At 43.8% G+C, this 20,010-nt stretch overlaps 1 protein-coding gene across 1 annotated transcript in view; it reads right to left on the reverse strand.

Annotated features, from left to right (window-relative positions):
• Positions 1–20,010, reverse strand: part of cpm (carboxypeptidase M) — a 35,961-nt gene continuing 15,951 nt past the window's right edge. The window contains exons 5-10 of the mRNA XM_030720213.1: positions 13,107–13,197; positions 12,930–13,029; positions 10,947–11,117; positions 1,841–1,993; positions 1,608–1,756; positions 1–954 (exon numbers count right to left, since the gene is read on the reverse strand). Of these exons, the coding sequence (XP_030576073.1) occupies positions 685–954; positions 1,608–1,756; positions 1,841–1,993; positions 10,947–11,117; positions 12,930–13,029; positions 13,107–13,197 (934 nt within the window). The 3' untranslated portion in view covers positions 1–684. The remainder of the gene's footprint in view (positions 955–1,607; positions 1,757–1,840; positions 1,994–10,946; positions 11,118–12,929; positions 13,030–13,106; positions 13,198–20,010) is intronic.

The following is a 20,010-nucleotide window of genomic DNA, read 5'->3' on the forward strand; positions in this document are numbered from 1 at the left end:
GGTGGTTAAAGAAAAATCCACAGAAACGCCGCACCGGGCTATAAGCCGCATGGTTCAAAACGTGGGAAAAAAGTAGCGGCTTATAGTCCGAAAAATACGGTATATGGAGCAGATACTGCAACAGAAACGCCATTTTTAAACCACAACTTCTACATTTTCTACTGTTTGACATCCACATGGAGCTCCTACCATTACCTTGTCTCATATTCTGTACTGGTTTAATATCACCCAACTTGAAAAATAGCACCACCCATTAATTATCTTAAACCAGCCATTCAGGTCTTTTGGGATCTTTTTGGGCTCTTTGGTTAGCATATAACATAAAGACTCATAATATTTTATCTTTTAACCTGGTGCTTATCCTACTACTACATGTCAAAGTGTATTCTGCAGAAAAGGTCTGTTATCCCTGTGAGAAGTCTGCAGCTTCTGTGCTTATGAACCTGGCTGCTGCTCTGTCTGCTGTGACCATCACGGTTTTCTCCACTGCGGTTCGTCTGACTGCCTCCAGATTAGATTTCTGGGTTGCAGCAAAGCTGGTGTCAGGGGGGGGTAAACCCAAACTCCAGACTTCATGTGTCTTTTCAGAAGTGTCCGGTTGACATCATATTTCTGTTTTGTTGTTCGTGTTTGGTTTGGTGTTGACAAGAATTGAACCTGCAAACTCCTTCTAGCAATTTCACTTCAGTCGATCAGCGACCGCAGCACCGCCGCCAGACTGAGCCCCATAGCCAGGCTGCTCCACGTGGGTCCGGTCATCGCTCCTCCTGCTTTTTCTTGTAAAGTGTAGTTACAGGTAGGGGTGGTGTCAGTTTGGGTGGTGCTAGCCAAGGCCCAGGCAGTGGCTCTGGCTTTGCGTTGTAACAGGAAGTTGTGTTTAAGGGCAGAGTATTGATCTGGACCGTATGGGACATTAAGAGTCTCTGTCAAAACCTCGTGACCAGGATATGTCACCTGATAGAGGGGAGACAAGACAATATTATTAGAAAACACTGCATACATCTTCATTACTATGCAGATTCAGTTCAAGTCAACTGAGTTTTATTTATATACCACCAAATCACAACAAGCTTTACACTGTAAGATAAAGACCCTGCAATAACACAGAGAAAACCCAACAAAACCAAGTCACCAAGTGCTGCTCACTGGGGGTCGTCTGATTGTTGGGTTTTCTCTATACAGTGCCTTGAGGCAACTGCTGTTATGAATTGGTGCTATTTAAATAAAATGGAATTGAAATACATAAGCAAAAAAGTGTAATTACTTTTGAACAGCTGTCGAAAAATGGACTCAGTCACCTTTGGTTAGTGAGGTCCATTTGACACTCCAACAACAAGTTGTCAATCACATGGGCGGCCCAACCATGAGCATACCCTACTTCACTGTCTTTTTTTACTTTGAGTCCATAACTTCTTAAAAGTCTATACTGAGGTGATAAATCAGCTAAGAAGTGGGGTCAGTTTAGAATACTGATTAAATAATAGAATAATGCTGGCCATCCATCTTTTTATAATGCCTGCATTTCATGTTTCTTCAGGTTGAACAGTAAGTTACATGCTGAAAAAAAATCTCTATTAAAATAGATGCACTGTGATTTAAAGGCTTACTGTGAAAGTGTAGTTTCCCGGCAACAGCAGTCGGTAGTATTCCCCGTGTTGGTTGGTTCTGAATGGACATATATTCTTGCGACCTCTGACCTCCACCACTGCATTCTGCACCGGCACACCCGAGCCATCGAACACTTGACCTTTGACACCTAAACACACCACATTCCAGGTGATTACTGAGTATTAATACTGGTTGGTCCAACAGTAGAGTTCAGTAGAGATGGGGTACTGACCCAGGTGGACCTGCTGGATGTAGGCCAGCAGAGCATTTTTGTTGTTGCTCCACAAAGAAGGAAGCTCTTCGGCTGGGGGATACTTGCAGCAGGACAGTTCCAGAGTAATCTCCAAACACTGCCCCCACACGTAGTTGTAATCCTGCATCCCACCTGATGCACACAATCACACACATTCAGACTATTTTCAGTATCAGTTAAACCTTTTGGTCCATTAACTGTCAGAAGACAATGTTGTTTCTGCTCTGCTGTGATTTAGCACACCACATCACATCGCCCTCACTCTGGCTTTTCTCCAGTGCCATCTAGGACTGATTTTAAGATTTTACTCGTCAGTTTTAAGGCATTTCAAAGTCTGCGAGCTCCACAGCAATGGCAACTTCTCAAGTTGCTCATAAACATACATACTGAATGATAATGAAGTGCAGTCAGAATATAATTAGGAGGTTAGTATCCTGTTTTGTTTACATAAATTATATCTCTTTAAATGCTACCCTAACAGGTATTTGATCATCTTTATGTCTTGATTTTGCACCATCTCAGCCATTACAGTCTGAACACATGACGAAGGTTCAGATAAGGTGTTTAAATGCATCGGTATCCTGGTTTCTGTTGGACAGAAAAGCGAGGAGGAGGAGGACTGTAAAATAGGCTCTCTGCTTGTTTCTAATGAATGCGCGAACCACAATCAAATCTCCATCGTGACAACTGAACGAACCCCTCGAGCCGCGTACAGTTCCCACATACGTGAAAAGGTTAGAGCGATCAGGTTTCTGCAGGACGACACCAGAGCAGGCAGCGTGACCGCCGAGCAGCCTGCAGCTCCTCATCGGGTTTCTGGCTTCAGAAATACAAGGCAATTATTTTTACATGAAATTTATGTTTGAAAAACTGCAGGCAGTCTCATGTTTTTGTTTGTGAGAGATGCAGTCTGGGTTGTCTGTAGTCTTATTGCTGCTCAGCTATGGAGAGTTTTTGTTTATTTGATGTGATTCGGAGCCTTTGTTTGGCCCCGTTTAACCTGCAGGAGTTTCTAAAGGCTCCTGTAACCAGTTTCAGCTCCACGAAGGAAAAAATTCATGATGATTAATAAAAGAGTTCACAGAGACTCTGGTTGTTTCTACTGCAGAAGTTAAGCTGGGGTAATAATCTGTCAACCAGCCAAAAATTCAGTTTTTTACACATTAAAAACAGTTTAATGTGAGACAGTTATTTTGAGATTTAAGGGGATTTTGTAGAAGTGATTCTTTAGGTGTCACTCATGAGCCTTTAATGTCCAGGACTCTCTTCTCTTTGGATTTATGGTATTTTAATGAAACTAAAGTGATGAGTGTCAAAGTATTTCCTGTGTCCTGTGTCCACCTCCCACCCCATTATCTTGGGCCATTTGAACAGCTGCAGCTGTGTAGCTGCTTTGGTTAAGGTCTTCAGTTTGACGAAACAACTGCAATAGAAACTCAAAGAGTGAAAATAGAGAACCTGTAAAACTTGCTTTTGTACAGTTGTGTTAAAAAGGATTTTCACAGGACTCTGTGCAGTCCTGTGAAAAACTAAGTGCACCCGCCGGTTTAGCAGCTTGTAGAAGCACATTTTGCAGCAATAACTTGAAGGAATGTTTTTCTGTATGATTTCCTCAGGCTGTCACATCGCTGTGGATGCATTTTGGCCCACTCTTCTTTACAACATTGCCTCAGTTCATGGATGTTTGTAGCATTCATTTATGCACTCGTTCTGTTGTAAATTTGCTGCTGTGCTTGGGATCACTGTCCTGCTGCCCGGCTTTATCTGCTGCACAGATGGCCTCACACAGAAGAGTTCATGGTCAACTCAATGACTGCAAGGTGACCAGATCATCAGAGCTCTACCACTGTGCTGACAGTTGGTTTAATGCTGATGTGCATTATGGACAAAGCTCTCCAATGTTTTCCAAATGAAATTATTCCTGAAGTCTTGTTGTTTGATTCAAATAAAACTTTGCAAATGTAGCACAGACGGAAATGATGGGCCTAGTCAGATCCCGTGCAACATATTTATTTTTTTTCCAGACACTGTGGAAATACAGAGAAAGGTTTACTCTCGGAGCGCACTCGGTGTAAAGTCTGCCATTACAACTGACTAGCCTTCTTCTTCTGGCCGTCAGCTGCTAATGCGTTAGGCACCAAGCACCCCCTGCTGGCGGAACTACATATCAACCCAAAACACACATTTAGATGATTTGACAGTAACAAAAAGAGCAATAGTATTTGTCCCAAGCAAATGTGTCCTTTTTATAGAGTAAAAATTAAATGGGGGGGCATCTATTTCTCTACCTCTATCTACACCCAGGTGCCACACTCTCCCCCACAAAATTAAATGTCTCCTGACATTTCAGTTCAAATCACAAAGTCAATAGTGTCTTTAACACAGTCCAACAGCCCAGGGTCTCCAAAAGGCCCTTGTCTCAATAGCCTGAGTCTTAATTATCTTACAGTGTCTTTGAACCAAAGTCGGCTGACCTAACGTGTCATAACTCAGCATCGTTGGCTGTTGTCTTGACCGGTGAGGCCGCTGTCTTACAGTCTCTGTCTCACCTCCAACTCCAGCTGGAACATCTGTCTCTGACTCACCACTCCCCAACCTGTCAAGGTCAGGTTCAGGGACTCCGATCTGCATGGATGCATCCTTGTCACTCTGCAGTGGCAACTCCTCTGCTTCCTGACGACTTTGTTGAGGGACTCCGACCTGCAGGGATACATCCTTGTCACTCTGCGGTGGCAACTCTGCTGTTTCCTGATGACTTCGTTGAGGCTGGAAGGGTTCCACCAAGGGGTTTAGTGAAGTGTGCCTCTGTGTTCTCCCTGGAGCGGGTCTGAGGTACCCCTGATAGGTACCACTGTAGTCGTCATCTGAAGTGTCGCTGTCCTCTGGCTGCTGCTGTGGTCCATGTGCTGGTGGTGACCTTCTCCTTGTAACAGTCTGAGAGTCTCTCTGCAGATGAACAGTCTTCGCTGGCGTTGTTTCAAGGGGAAGGAAGTCACACAGGAGCAGGAGGTTCCTGTGCACTACCTTATCTCTTCCTTTACCGTTTTCAGGACTGATCTGGTAGACAGGATTGTCATCAGCTTTCCTCTCCTTCACTTTGTAGACGTGGTTCTCCCAGTAGGACTGGATCTTCCCTGGGCCACCCCTAGGAGTGAGGTTCCGGAGGAGCACTCTATCACCGGGTTGAAGATCTCTCCCTTGAACTTTCTTGTCATAATAGGCCTTTCCTCGAGCTGCCTCTTTATTAGCAGTCCTGGCAGCAATTGCATATGCCTCCTGCATTCTCTTCTTCCAGCAGTCCACATAGTCATCATAATCAAGATGACTTTCATCCTTCTTTAGACTAAACAGCAGATCAATGGGCAAGCGTGGTGAACGTCCGAAGATCAGGTGATAGGGTGCGTAGCCTGTTGCCTCGCTCTTTGTACAATTGTACGCATGTACAACTTTCGCTAGCGACTCTTTCCAATCATCTTTTTCCTTGTCCTCCAGGGTACGTAGCATGGACAATAGGGTTCGGTTGAATCTTTCCACTTGACCGTTACCCTGTGGATGGTAGGGTGTCGTGTGTGAGCCCTGGATGCCAGACAGTTCCTTTAACCTTGCCATCAGCTTGTTGTCAAACTCTTTGCCCAAGTCGTGATGCAATTTGGTTGGGAAACCAAACTTGAGCGCAAAGTCGTTGAAGAGCTTGTCAGCGACTGTTTTAGCTGCCTTGTTCTTTGTAGCATAAGCCTGGGCAAACCTCGTGAAGTGATCCATGATGACCAATATGTACTCATATCCGTTCTTGCACTTTTCCAGGTGCAGGAAGTCTATAGACACAAGCTGGAATGGGTAGGTAGTATGGATCGGTGTCAGAGGTGCACGGGTCTGCTTACTCGGCTTCTTCTTCTTGAGGCATTCGCATTCTTTGGTGACAAAGTGTTCCACGTCTTTACTCATCTGAGGCCAGTAGAACCTTTCTCGAATGAGGTCTAATGTCCTTTCCACTCCTAAGTGGCCCATCTCTTGGTGCAGTTCCTTAAAGACCAATGGACGATAAGATTTGGGGATCAGCAACTGCTCTCGACGAGAAGTATACCGGCGCAGAATGCCATCTCGGTCTACCTGAAGCTTTAACCACTGCTTAAGTAGTGTAGCTACAGCAGGTGGTTCTGCTTTCACCTCAATTCTCCTCGGTCTTTGGTTCTGGGACTTGTACCAGAGGACTCTTGCCAGGACTTCATCTTCCTGTTGTGCTCTGCGGATCTGTTCTGGGGTAAAAGGCTGATTGCTGTTCTGGTCTTTTACCAGCTCAAGAGCACTGGCCTGGACGACTCCAATGCCTTGGCAGGGGTCGTTCTTTTCTATTGCCACCACTTCTATGGATGCACTTAATACTTCTTGACTGACCTCCACTGTGCAGTGACTCATGTAGTCGTCTATGTCCAGCGGCATCCGCGACAGCCCATCTGCATCGGTGTTGGTCTTGCCTGGACGATAACGTATGGTGAAGTTATAATCAGCCAACTCTGCAACCCATCTGTGGCCTGTGGCATTGAGTTTTGCAGTAGTGAGCACATACGTCAGCGGGTTGTTGTCTGTGTATACCACAAAGGATGGGGCATGATACAAGTAATCCCGGAAACGTTCACAAATGGCCCACTTCAGCGCCAAAAACTCCAATTTGCCAGAGTGCAGGTGGTACTTTTTCTCTGCTGGACTTAGGGTGCGGGAGCCATAGCCTATCACTCTCATTTTTCCTTCCTGTCGCTGGTATAACACAGCACCCAAACCAACTTGTGAAGCATCACAGTGTAACACGAAGGGCTGGGTGAAATCAGGGTATCCGAGGACAGGAGGCCGTGTAAGAGCGTCTACAAGCTGACTCAGTATTTCCTGGTGGGAGCTGGTCCACTGGACAGGTGTGCGTGAAGGTAAGTGGCCTCTATTTTTCTTCTCTCCTCCTTTGTGCTTATCTGCTGGTGAGGCTGTAGAGTTGGTTTCAGGGGCTGGCGGACTAAGCAGGCTGTACAGTGGCTGGGCCACACGAGAGAAGTTGGGGATGAAGGGTCTATAATAAGACAGAAAACCAAGCATCTGACGTACTTCTCCAACAGTGGCCGGTGTCTTCTCCTTTAGAGCCCTTACTGGAGCCAACTCCGCTGGGTCCATGGTATAGCCTTCTCCTGTTACCAACCGACCCAGAAACTTTACACTCGACTTAAACAGTTCACACTTCTTCGGGGTCAACTTAACACCATGCTCCTTGTACCGCTGGAGGACAAGGCGGATGTGCTCTAGGTGGTTCTCGAAACTATCGCTGTGCACAAGATTGTCGTCCAGGTATGGGAGGCAGATAGTGTCTCTGAGGCCAGCCAAACAATGTTCCATGCTCCTCTGGAACTCTGCAGGTGCGGAGCTCAGCCCAAAAGGGATGCGCACCCATTCATAAAGCCCCCAGGGTGTGATGAAGGCTGTCAACGGGCGGCTTTCTTCATCCAGGAAACCCTGGTGGTACGCCTTTCCTTGGTCCAAAACTGAGAACCATGAGCTCCCACCCAGCGCATCCAACATGTCCTGAATCCTGGGTATCGGGTGGCGGTCTGGAACTGACTTGCGATTGAGCTCTCTGAAGTCACAGCAGAGGCGGAGACTACCATCCTGTTTCCGGACACACACCACAGGTGATGAGTAGGGGGATCGTGATGGTGTGATCCAGCCTTTGTTAAGCAGGTCTTGCAAATACTCCTTCACCTCTTTGTGCAGGGGCTTTGGGACAGACATGTAGGTCTTTTGCACTGGGCTTGGATCATGGAGGGTGATGTGCATCCTCAGAGATGGTATCTGGCCCACATCATCGCTATCAAATGCAAAAGCCTCACATTCCTCTCTCAGCACCTCTCTTACCGCTGCCTGCTGACCTGGACTTAGGTGCTGGAGATCAACAGGTGGGTCCCATGACTCTGGCCTGTTTCCATACACGTTCTCTGGCTCAGGTGACTTGAGCGCTGCACTGCTTTTGGGTTCTTGTGTCAGTTCATTTACCTTTGTCTCCACGGTTGCTGCATAGACTGTCTTAACTGGCTCGAGGTGTCCAATCACCTTACGGCTCTCCAAGTAGGTGGTGTGGCTTGTTGTGTTAGTCACTGGGATGGGCACATATGGCACTTTTCTCTCTGGGATTTGTAGAAGTACCTCATGATAAATTATGCCCTCGGGTGGTGGGTCTGGCATATCTGGTGAGAAGAGCATGTGTTGACCTCTGGCTTGTGGACTAACATGTGCCCGCAGGTAGACTACTGTGACTTGGTTAGCTGGTAAGGGCACTCTCTTGACTCCTGTACATACCACACCAGTCTCTGAATCTTTGCTGCTGTTCTGTACCAGCTTGACCATGTTGTGTGCCGTTTTCACAGTTATTTCAAAGGCTTTACTCACTTTGTGTGCAAGCTGTTTCCTTCCATCTTTTGTACTTCCATCTTTCTTGTTGACAATAGCCTCTATAACATTATAGCTAATGATGGGGTCACTGGCTACAGCTGGGTCACTTGATACTAATATCGGGACTTGTAGATTATTTACTTGGGAAGAGTCATTATCTAGTCTGAAATTGACTTCTATCCAGCCAATGTAGGGGATGGGCGTGTCATTAGCGGCAAAAACTGTCAGCGTCTCATCCTCTAACAGTTCTGAAATGGGCCGAATAACTGTGTGGGGAAGATTGTTTCGCCGCCAGGTGTCATTCACTATGCTGGACTGTGCACCTGTATCCCACAATGCTTTGACTGAATGATTGTCCATGAAACAGTTCACCATGCATCTTCTTCCTACCAGACTCACCAAACGTGACTGACGTCGGGGGGGAAGGTAGTGAACTTCAGTTACTGCTGATGAGGCACTAGGTGTCTCCTTCGGGGCTGGTGCTGGTCTCGACTGTTTGTTTTGGGACACGTGGTTTTGGACTACTGATGGTCCCATCTCAGCAGTCCCTCTCCGTTTCCCGACGGCTGTCTTGGTGTTCGGCATCCACGAGAGTAGTGGCCCTCTCGCCCACATTTGAAACAGTGCGAACAGTTTTCTCCTTTTCCTTCTTCTCTGCACTTTCTACAGCCTCTCTCTCGCTGTTTTGGTTGCATAGGGCGTGAACTGGTTTCCAGAGCAGCCGCAAACATCTGTTTCATTTCTTTGCGCAGCTCTTCTATAATCTGCTGTGTGTTCGGGCTGTCCGACTTAGTCTCTTTCCCTTTAACTGTCTTCACAGCCACTGCAGTAAGAGAATCTTTGGACACGGTGGAGCTCTGAGTGGACGTCGGAGTGACCTGGCATTCTGTTTGGAGCTCTTGCACCTTGGGAATCTTGGCTGCAGTTGACCTTTTACGTTTCTCAAGTCTTTCACCTTCCAACTTTGAAGCTTCGTTGACTCTCTCTATCAGTTCTTCATCTGTTATGCTTATGTTGTGAAGAAGAGGAAGTAACTGATACTTTATTGAATCACTGAGCAACCCGGTTTCAATAGAACGTAGAAACTTGCGCTGGATGGTGGCTCTGCTGTACAGTTCATCAGTCTCTTCGTTTGCTACCTTCCATAACAGTTTATCTTTTAGCTCAATGGCACGAAATACAAAATTTAGGGCAGTTTCTCTGGGCTCTTGGGAGATGTTGAGGAGCTGATGGTAAAGTTCTGTGGGACTGTCTACCTTGTAGTGACCCTTTAATATAGTGAGCATTTTACTGAGGGTCAGCCCACGCTTTATCTCCAGCATATCTCTTAGAGGCATTCCTGGGGTAATAGCCCTGATTACTGCTTCAACTACTTCAGCCTCTGAGTGTCCTCTCTCAACCCCCATTTCAATTTGGCGGACTAAGCTGAGATAGGATAATTTATCCCTCTGTCCCTGCTCTCCAATCTGCCCACAGATTTTAAACTCCCTCCTCAAGGTTACCTCTTGCAGAGTTCGTGTTGGCTCTGGCTGGGTTTTGGGTGGAGAATCTGTAGTCTTCAGTGGAGTGGCGCACAACCTGACATTCTCAGGGTCTTTCTTTGGCACAGACTCCTCTGATAGGGGTTTCTCAGATGACTGACACTCATTTCCACTTAAACTCTGGATGTATGTGGCTATGTCTGTGTAGAACTGTTCCACTTCATCCACTTCTTGAGCTTCCTCAATCTCATCAAACACGCCTTCTGCCATCTTGATGAGTGTCCTCTTGGTTTGGCTGGGAAGGCCTCCGCTGTCTAAGCCGGAACATTTCAATCGCCTGCAGACGTCCACGAGAGGCTCTCTCTCCAGCTGCCACAAAGCTGCACTCACTTGGTCTCGCAGAGGTTGCACCTTTTCCATCTTTGACTGATTGAGGGAGGTTCGTCTCTTGGGAAGGAGGGGCGGCTGGTGGTGTTGTGACTCACTAGCGCCACCTCCTGGCTGTGGCTCGCCAAAATATGTAGCACAGACGGAAATGATGGGCCTAGTCAGATCCCGTGCAACATATTTATTTTTTTTCCAGACACTGTGGAAATACAGAGAAAGGTTTACTCTCGGAGCGCACTCGGTGTAAAGTCTGCCATTACAACTGACTAGCCTTCTTCTTCTGGCCGTCAGCTGCTAATGCGTTAGGCACCAAGCACCCCCTGCTGGCGGAACTACATATCAACCCAAAACACACATTTAGATGATTTGACAGTAACAAAAAGAGCAATAGTATTTGTCCCAAGCAAATGTGTCCTTTTTATAGAGTAAAAATTAAATGGGGGGGCATCTATTTCTCTACCTCTATCTACACCCAGGTGCCACACAAACCTAAGCCGAGCTGCCATGCTCTTTTAGAGACAAGAGGCTTTCTCCTGCAGCCCTTCTTCAGTCTGTTTCCAATTGTAATATCATGAACTTTAATATTTAACATGCTAACTGAGACCTTAAGTCTGAGGTGGTACATTTCGTACCCTCTTAATTCTTACGGACGCAGAGAGGATGTACAACAGTGCTAATCTAAAGCAAGTTTTCTGCAGCGCCACAAACCCCATATTATCATTCCAGTCTTTGCATAAGCTAAGCTAACCAGCTGCTGGTTTCGTAGGCCGTGCTCAGGCTGACTTGCTGACCTTCCAGACGGTACCACTGAAATCCGTTGGTGATGCCCTCCTGGAATGGCATGCTGTCCACACACAGGTTACCTTGGTGCATCGAGGCGTGGTTATGGGAGTACTCCTTGGCCAGGTGAATGAACACGTCATCATCGGGGGTGATGCTAGCCCCACCCATCAGCTCGCTACCTGTTAAAATGATCAAAGCAGACACCTGTGGTTGGTGTTTGTGTTCCCTTTTTTTCCCCCTCACATCTGAGAAATACTTTGTTTGCAAAGAACGTGAAAACTTTTTTTAAACATTTACATGTTGAATGCTGTTTTTTTTTTTTCTACCAGCTTTATTCTCAGACTGTTCATGAGGAATTATTTTGTTTCCAGCAGCCGTCGCGCCACCCAAAGTTTTCCGTCTGTGAGTTTGCAGACTGTTTAAGTTGAGGCGGTGCCAGCAGAGGATGCAGTAGCTCTCTCTAAATGACTGTTTTCATTCAAATAGTTATACTGAGAAGTTATGAATCTCCTTATCTTGGTAAACATACTTCCTTTTCTTCATTTTGCAATCGAAATAAACAAAAGCAAACAATAAAAATACAAAACAAACAAACTTTAAGCCCCTGATTTAAGTGCTCCCCATAAACATCTGAAGAACAGGATTTAAATAATTTTAGGTGTTTAAATAGGAGATTAAGAGGTGCCAGATTTCTTCAAATGACCCAAATTTGTTTTTCAGAATAAATCAAATTTGCTCAAGATGTAGAGTCTCTTTTCTTTCTTCTTCTAAAACAAGTGAACGAGGTTTTTAACAGTGAGAAATCTCTATGATCTATTTTCTGTGGCTTATCCAGATCTGCGTAAACCCCTCACTTAGGAAGCATCCAGGTATCCTAGTCAGGTGACTGAACCACCTCAACTGGTTCCTCCAACTAAGGTTTTTAAGTGCAGGTCTTTGTAATTCATGTCTTTAATTTCATTTTAATTTTTTGAGACTGTAAAAAATAATAATTTCACTGCATGATGAAAAGTGCTGTGTTTATTTTTAATGTGGATAATAACAATAAAATTCGTCTGTTTTATTTTTTCGATGTGGAGGAGCAGATGCTCTTTTCCGAGCCCCTCCCTAACGATGGAGCTCCTCACCCCATCTCTAAGGGAGAGCCCGGCCACGCTGAGGAGGAAGCTCATTTCCATTTTATTCCTTCAGTCCCCACCCAGAGCTCGTGACCATGAGGTGAGGAGAGGAGCAAATCTCTTAAAACAACATCTTCACTCGCCTCACCACAACATACGGATACAACACCGATTTGTCTGTCAGTCTCATAAGACTTGAACTTCTCCCCTTTCCTGGCTGAGAACCATGGCCTCAGATTTGAAGGCTGCGGTCACTCATAATCCCTGCTGCTTCATGCGCAGTGGCTCCATGTAGCAGAAAGTTCATCCTGAGTCCACCCACCCTGAAACTCCTCGAATCGTTTTCTATGAAAATGATGAACAGAATGAGGGCAGCCATCAGGAATGACCTACTGCCAACAATGTGAAGCAAGCTCTCACTATGGTCGTACACGGACCAAACAGCCCCCCCAGAGGTCACTATGAGGGGCACAGTTGTATGTCCTCTTTCTATGATAGACCTGCAGGCTCCTGAACTATTCTTATATTCCTGGGTTAATTTAAGCTCCAGCTGCATCATCTTTGAATATATTCTAAATATTCCCGATGCAGGACACAAGGCCAAAGATATGCACTTCATTTATCACACAGTGAATAACGACTCTCTGTAATTGTATATTTGTCTGGTGGGTCTAAGAGCCTGTTTCCTTTCTTGCAGTCTGTTTCACACACTGATATGAAGGAATCAAAAAGCTCCAAAAACAATTAAAAAAAATATACAGAAAGTACCCAAAAGCATGAGATTGTTGTGGACCACCAAGTTTAGTCTTTTTATGCTGTTGTTTAACCTAAAGTTGGAGTCAGACTGCGAAACAACAGCGTGTGGGTGCTTACCTCCGTTGTCATAAGGGTAACTGGCCACCACAGCACCTCCATGAAGGTTTGCAGAGAGAACAAAACTCTCCGTCCTCAACCAGCCAATCACAGCTCGGACCTGAAACACATCACACAGCAACATCCTAATGATGGAGGAAACTTAAAAATACTGTCTTATTCTAAACTGAGACCAACCTCAGCTTCGCGGTCCTTCTCCTCAACCTGCTGACCTCGAGCGAAAGCATCCGGGAAGTTTCTGTTCAGATCAATGCCGTGGTAGTTGTACCTGACGGAGAGACACAGACAGGAGTGGGTTGTTCATCCGTCAGTCATGCACGCTTTCTTTTTCATTTCTATATCAGCTCAGAGTACGCAGCCTTCTTGGAGTCCTCAGGTGGGCTGCTGGAGAGTCAGTGTTACAATCATTGTGCTTTTGTCATGCTTAACTGCCTGTAGAAACTAATTTAGAGCATGTTTCTTTCCTTTCTATCTTATTCTGCTTCTTTTTCATAGGCAATGAGTTGCAGCGAAGGAGCGCACTTTATCCTTGAACATTGTGTTTGATGCTGAGAAGTGAAGTCAGAGAGGCAGTGTGTAGATAGTAAACACTTAGCTGTATAAGGAAGTGCTTGTATGAATGGGTAAATGCAAACGTGTTGTATAAAGTGCTTTGAGTGCTCAGCTAGAGTAGAAAAGTGCTGTATAAGAACTAGTCCATTTACCTATAAAAGACGGCTCCAGATACCACCCCCGCGAGCCTTTTGCATGATGTCTCACTGAAATGTAAAAGCTCCCTTGCGAGTAAATAAATCCTTCATAATTCTTTGTGTTTCCTGCATCATCAGATCTGCAGCCAAATGAGGAGAAGAGCTAAGCTACAAACCGGGACGTGTACTATCAATCAGGTTCAAGGTACCCAGGAGATCTTTGCCTTATCTGGCTTCACTTTTCCTAACATCTCTAGCATTTAGGCTAACCAGCCTGAGAGGAACGAGGTGTGATGTTTATCCTGATCAATATACTGAGGCTTATAGAACGGCATTTTTTCAAATAAATTGTAGCCAACAGGAAAAAAATCAATCAATCAATCGAGGAATAAAGTTCCTTCCAAGAATTCTTACTGATGCTCATCAGGGAGAGACAAAGACCCCCTAATATCCATGCGCAGAGGTCCGAGGGATCTTCCTGTTTTCCAGAGAACTGATTGGTCAGCAGGTGGTGATTTTGTACCTGCGAGAACTGTGATCACCACCTGGCGGTGAGTTGAATCAGGAGGAGGAAGATGCTGGACAGGCCTTAGGATGGACTGCACTTCCAGTCCCACCTCCAGCAGAACCTCAACAGCAATCTGAGGGAGGCTGAACGGACCACATCCTGCACCGCCAGTGCTCAGGTGACTGGTGGGATTCGGGCATTACCGATGCCGTCCTCTCTCTGAGGCACCATTTTCATTTTCATGCTTGAACCACAAATGAAAAACATCCTCTGATTGAAGCTTTTTGATTTTTGTTCCTTTATTCTGTTTCATGTAAATGTAAAATAACCATTTTAGGATATTTTTAGACAATATATGTTTGTTTTATTTTTTTCAAAAAACTTAAATTATATTTCAATAATTCTATTTTATTTATATAGCACCAAATAACAATAAGTCACTGAGGGTGTGCAGCTGCTGCCAAGGCTCTTTTGAGCAGGGCACGTGTAGAAAAGAGTTCCCAGGAAGTGAGCGTATCTGTATTTAAAGAGCAGCTGTTGAGACACAAAAAGAGTTCTCAGATGCAGAGAGGACAGCTGACAGAGGCTGTGATTGGTTAATTATTAATTACTTCACTCGCTGCATGAAGAGATGACAAACAGCTTTTTCATCACAGAGAGGCCGTTTGTGTCTTATTTATTATCACTGCTGCTTACATGAATATTACACAAAGGAAATCCAAACACACAAACATCTTTTGTTGTACATGGATTTCTATCATTCCAGATCGCAGCGAGATGACCTCGATCATGTGACCTGATGACATCCTGAGTCACAAATGACCTCGAACAAAGCTCAGAGCAGCTGAAGTAGCCGTAATTTATTCAGAGGCATATTTATGTCACATGGTGAAGGAATCCATGATGCTTTCTCTTCTTTTCTGTCAGATATCCTGTTACAGGGATGTTCATGTTAAACATGATCAAAGTTTCACAGAATGAGGGATAAACACTCTGTTTCACACATTTGTTCTCCTCTTGGCTTTGTATGATGTCACAGAGAGGGAACAGCCCACACTGAGGTTTCTCACATGATGTCAAGTCATTGCTCAGGAGTTGTCTGCCATGCTGGATGCCATGCAGTGAACTTCTCGCCTCATCCACCTGAAAACTACTACAGCCAGAAGGAAAATATCCAGCCAGTGGGAGGAGCTAATTCTTCTGCCACCTTCTGTGAGGAATAAGTGCCGGCATGTTAAAAATGAGACATTAGCACGTCTCATTTGTCATCTCGCTCACTTTCAGCAGCTTAAGTGAAACATTTCCTTATAAGGTTTGGAAAGCGGTGACCCCAAGGAGACCACACACACATACACACACACACACACACCCTCACCAAAACCCCAGATCTAAACCCCGCAGTGTGATGGTTGGTTCGCTCTTTGTTACTAAATAGGAGGTAAAAATGAGACTGTTCTCACAAGCAGTTAATGCAAAAGACACAAACATGAGTGTCCTATAAACAGAACAGAAGAAGACAAAGCAAACATAATTAGATACTTACAGGCTTTGTGTGTGTGTGTGTGTGAGAGATATAGATCTACAGCAGTGACGTGCGGTGAGGGTCGTGACTGGTGAGGCACTGACGTCATCACATCAGATTTACAAACATATAGCTTATTCACCATTTGATTGGCAACAGTTGTTTTGTTTAACATTAACATAGTCTGAAGCAAACCTTTTAGCTCCGGTGTTGGTCTTCCTTTAATTATTATCTTCTGCTTCGATTGAAAGTCCAGTTTAGAAAATTCTTTCAGTTGAGTTATGTAATCTTCCATGTTGAACATAAGGCCAAGCAACAGGAAAAACTAACTGGCCTTGCTAACTGTTTATGGTAGCTTGCCGCCGAGGAGTCGTAGAGTCCCTGGGATCACCAGCGCCCCCTACCATGAGGCACGAGAACTGCGTGCCTCACCTAGTGTCTCTTCGCAGCAGTTTCATGATCGCTCAACACAAGAATGCATTACACACACATACAGTTGTTAATGAAAAAAACAAAAAATAAACTGTGCATTATATACACCAGCTAAAATATGGAAATTTAGTTCATATAGTAAAAGTGCAGTGAGACCGGAAAGTAATCCGGTCTCACTGCATAGCATGCCAGCACAGTTAGTAGTCATTTATGGAGGACCAAAACTGACATAATCAGAAATAAAAGCAGAAATATATATATAGTGTATATATCTTGTTTTTCCTTTTCCTTATACACGCGTTTTTCATCAAGAAATGTAAATATAGTGTTTTTCCTTTTCTTTACACGCACGTTTTCATCAAGAAATGTATAAATTTTCTTTTTCCTTTTCCTTACACATGCATTTTCATCAGGAAATGTATATATTTGTTTTGCCTTTTCCTTATACAAGCCTTTGTTCTTTTTACATTTCCTCGTCCGCTTTTCCTTTACCGCTCGTATTTCTGCCTGCTCTTTTTCCTTTTCCGTATGCATTTCTGCCTCATTATGCAAATAAGGAGGGTTGTCTTCTTGCTCCAGCTCCTCTACTATTGGTCAATAAACAGGAAGGAGCAGGATCCATGTGCAGATCGATTGTGCATGCCTGCGCCTTTGACTTCAGTTTAGCAGCCCCGAAAAGTTCGGCAATATCCGTAACTGACACACTCGCAAGCAAAAACGACTCCAAGGCATCAGCGGGCAGCAAATATCCAGGTCTCCCAGCAGTTCTTGTGTGGTACAGACTTGTGCAAGCGACACGCCACCTCCTCCAAAATCTGGAGAACTAATGGGTCAGCTTCATTATCCGTGTCTGCAGCTAAATGCAGTAGCCTCTCATTCAAAAATATCTACACTAAACAATAAATAGTCATCACTGACAGTATTGCTTTCAGTTAAGCTAGCAAGGTGACTTAATTCTTCTGCAATTGTCTGAGACAAGACCTGGAAAATTCACGGATGCTCATCATCTTTATGATATAGCGAAAGGTAAGGTTAACAATAACAGTACTTGTTAGTTAGCAGTGGTAATGTTATCCAGCATTGTCATTTTATCATTCTGTATCTGCGTATAAAAGAAACAATCTCTGATTGGAAAGTAAGCTAACATCAACTTTAGCCACAGGTAGCTAAAATATATACTGCTGCCTGTCAGTGCTGTAATGTTAAAAGGTTTACTTTCTATATTAATGTAAAAATCAGTGACATCTTCCAACACTGTTGTTTAGAATAGTGTTTTAAATATTGACCTGAAAGCTATATGCCAAACCATTTCCATGTTCTGATGTGATTCATAATTTTCTTTTTGCCTTCTTCTTGTGTCCATCTTTCTCAGCAGCAGCCCACCTAACAAGCATGTCAGTCATCAAGATGTTACTACAGTGTGCCATGCTGTTCCAATAACGAACAAAAAACTAGTGGTATTTGAGTTTCCACGATTTTCCAGTGGACACAGAAATACGTGTCTGTTGAGGGAGAGCGATCAGGAGAGATGAGGGCCAAGTTTTAAAATCCTTTGTGGAGGAGGACAGTGTGTGACAGTGTAAGAGGAGACAAACCAGGTCAGAGCCTCCCTACAACTCACACTTCTTGGATGAACATTCATTACTGCAAGCAGCTGTGTTGGAAATCAAATCTCTGTACATCTAACCTGTGCTTTTTTAAAAAAAAATAGCTATTAATGAATGAATTGATGTGAAGAATTCTGTAAAATGTTTTGTAAATAGCTTGTCTTGAGTGATATGCATATGTACATCTTTTACATTTAAATTGCATATTTTTGTACATTTTACACATTTGGCAATGGAGCACATGGAGGAGAAAAAATGCTCAAATTAAAGCTTCCATTGTGGAACAAAGAAACAAGGTTTGTGGCAGTTTCTTGCAAACATTTATTAATTATATTAAACACTGTACATGGAGCAGTGATGGTAAAAAATATATATATTATTACATACACAATTTAGGTCCATTTTGCATTGGCAGAGAAAATGTATTTATGAAAGGCATATCAATTGCATTTCAACATTAAACTAAATAAATTCCTCATGGTTTTCAACTGAAGAAGACATCCATGTAGATGTCATGATAGAAATGATCAAGTCCCTGTCTCATTGAGAGGATAAGCTCCTCATCCCCTTCAACTCCATGCAGCAGCTTGCATATCCCTGGTTGTGGACGTGTGTCCTTCAGTTTCTCCCTGCTGGCCATGATGTGAGGATCTGGAAGAGGATCTGCAAAGTGAGATATGTCAATTTTAACATAGATTTCATTATGTCATGTGACCTTGCAAACTATGACAGTCACACTAATCACCTCCCTGTACATGTTTGTAATGCAAAAATAACTCCTTTAATAGTTCAAGCTGCTGCAAATTTTAATAGTAAAATTTTATTATAAAGATAATATAGAGGGCATATATGAAAAGCAGTACATACTATTACATACATACTATTCACTCTTATGTTAGAAATGCATTACCATCTTTGAATAGCTGGGGGCTTATATATATATGTTTTGACAATATTTATTTATTTACTGTTAATCTATTAGCATAACTTGTTCTTCAAATAGCCATTTAGATGACTGGGGGATGAATGAATGTGACTGCTGCCTGGGTCTTCTAGGTTCCTGTTTGTCTGCAGTGTTTATCTCCTGACATCAGACGGCTCACTGTGCACCTTTCATCCTCGCTGAAGCTGTTCAGCCTGGGATGAGCATCTTCCTACTCACGTCTGTATCTTTGCAAGAGTTTAATTTCTTAGGACGTGGTGCAGTAGCGCGTGGACAGTAAAAAAATGCGCAGGTGTCTGTCTGTAGGCAACCGAAACTGCAGGACGCTCAGGCAGCACCGGGAAACCACATTTAACTTACAATTAACAAACGATTGCGTATTTTTCGTGACGGGCGGCAACCCTAGTCTATACTATAAGGATCTAATCAAGATTAGAGCCTAAAGATGTTCTATTTGCAAAACAGAAAGGTCACGTAATGTTAGCTAGCAAACAAATTGACTAATGCTATCCTAGTCTATTAATTAACAGCTAGAAAAGACAAAGACACGTACCTGTGTTCAATGTTCAATGAAGAATTTGTAGCCTTTGTCCAGTTGTGAACGTGTTGTTCGTGAAAACTTGTCTGCATGTCATAGTATATCCTAAAACCATATTAGACTGTGTAAACTCCATGGCCATAGACATATGGCCAAAGGCGCAGGCATGCACAATCGATCTGCACATGGATCCTGCTCCTTCCTGTTTATTGACCAATAGTAGAGGAGCTGGAGCAAGAAGACAACCCTCCTCATTTGCATAATGAGGCAGAAATGCATACGGAAAAGGAAAAAGAGCAGGCAGAAATACGAGCGGTAAAGGGAAAAGAGCAGGCAGAAATACATGTGGTAAAGGAAAAGCGGACGAGGAAATGTAAAAAGAACAAAGGCTTGTATAAGGAAAAGGCAAAACAAATATATACATTTCCTGATGAAAATGCATGTGTAAGGAAAAGGAAAAAGAAAATTTATACATTTCTTGATGAAAACGTGTGTGTAAAGAAAAGGAAAAACACTATATTTACATTTCTTGATGAAAATGCATGTATAAGGAAAAGGAAAAAGAAAATTTATACATTTCTTGATGAAAACGCACGTATAAGGAAAAGGAAAAACAAGATATATACACTATATATATATTTCTGCTTTTATTTCTGATTATGTCAGTTTTGGTCCTCTATAGTCATTGCCAATGACTATACTGAGCCGCACCACCGATTGCGCAATACGTGGTGCGGCTCGCCGGGCTGGTGCCTCACCGTTCGTCTCTTAGTATTTGACCGGCAAATGCAAAAATTCAGCGATTTTGAAAAAACTAATCTAAAAATGGTGTAGTTAAATGG

Source organism: Archocentrus centrarchus, chromosome 23 (genome assembly GCF_007364275.1).
Source record: "Archocentrus centrarchus isolate MPI-CPG fArcCen1 chromosome 23, fArcCen1, whole genome shotgun sequence".
Lineage (NCBI taxonomy): Eukaryota > Metazoa > Chordata > Actinopteri > Cichliformes > Cichlidae > Archocentrus > Archocentrus centrarchus.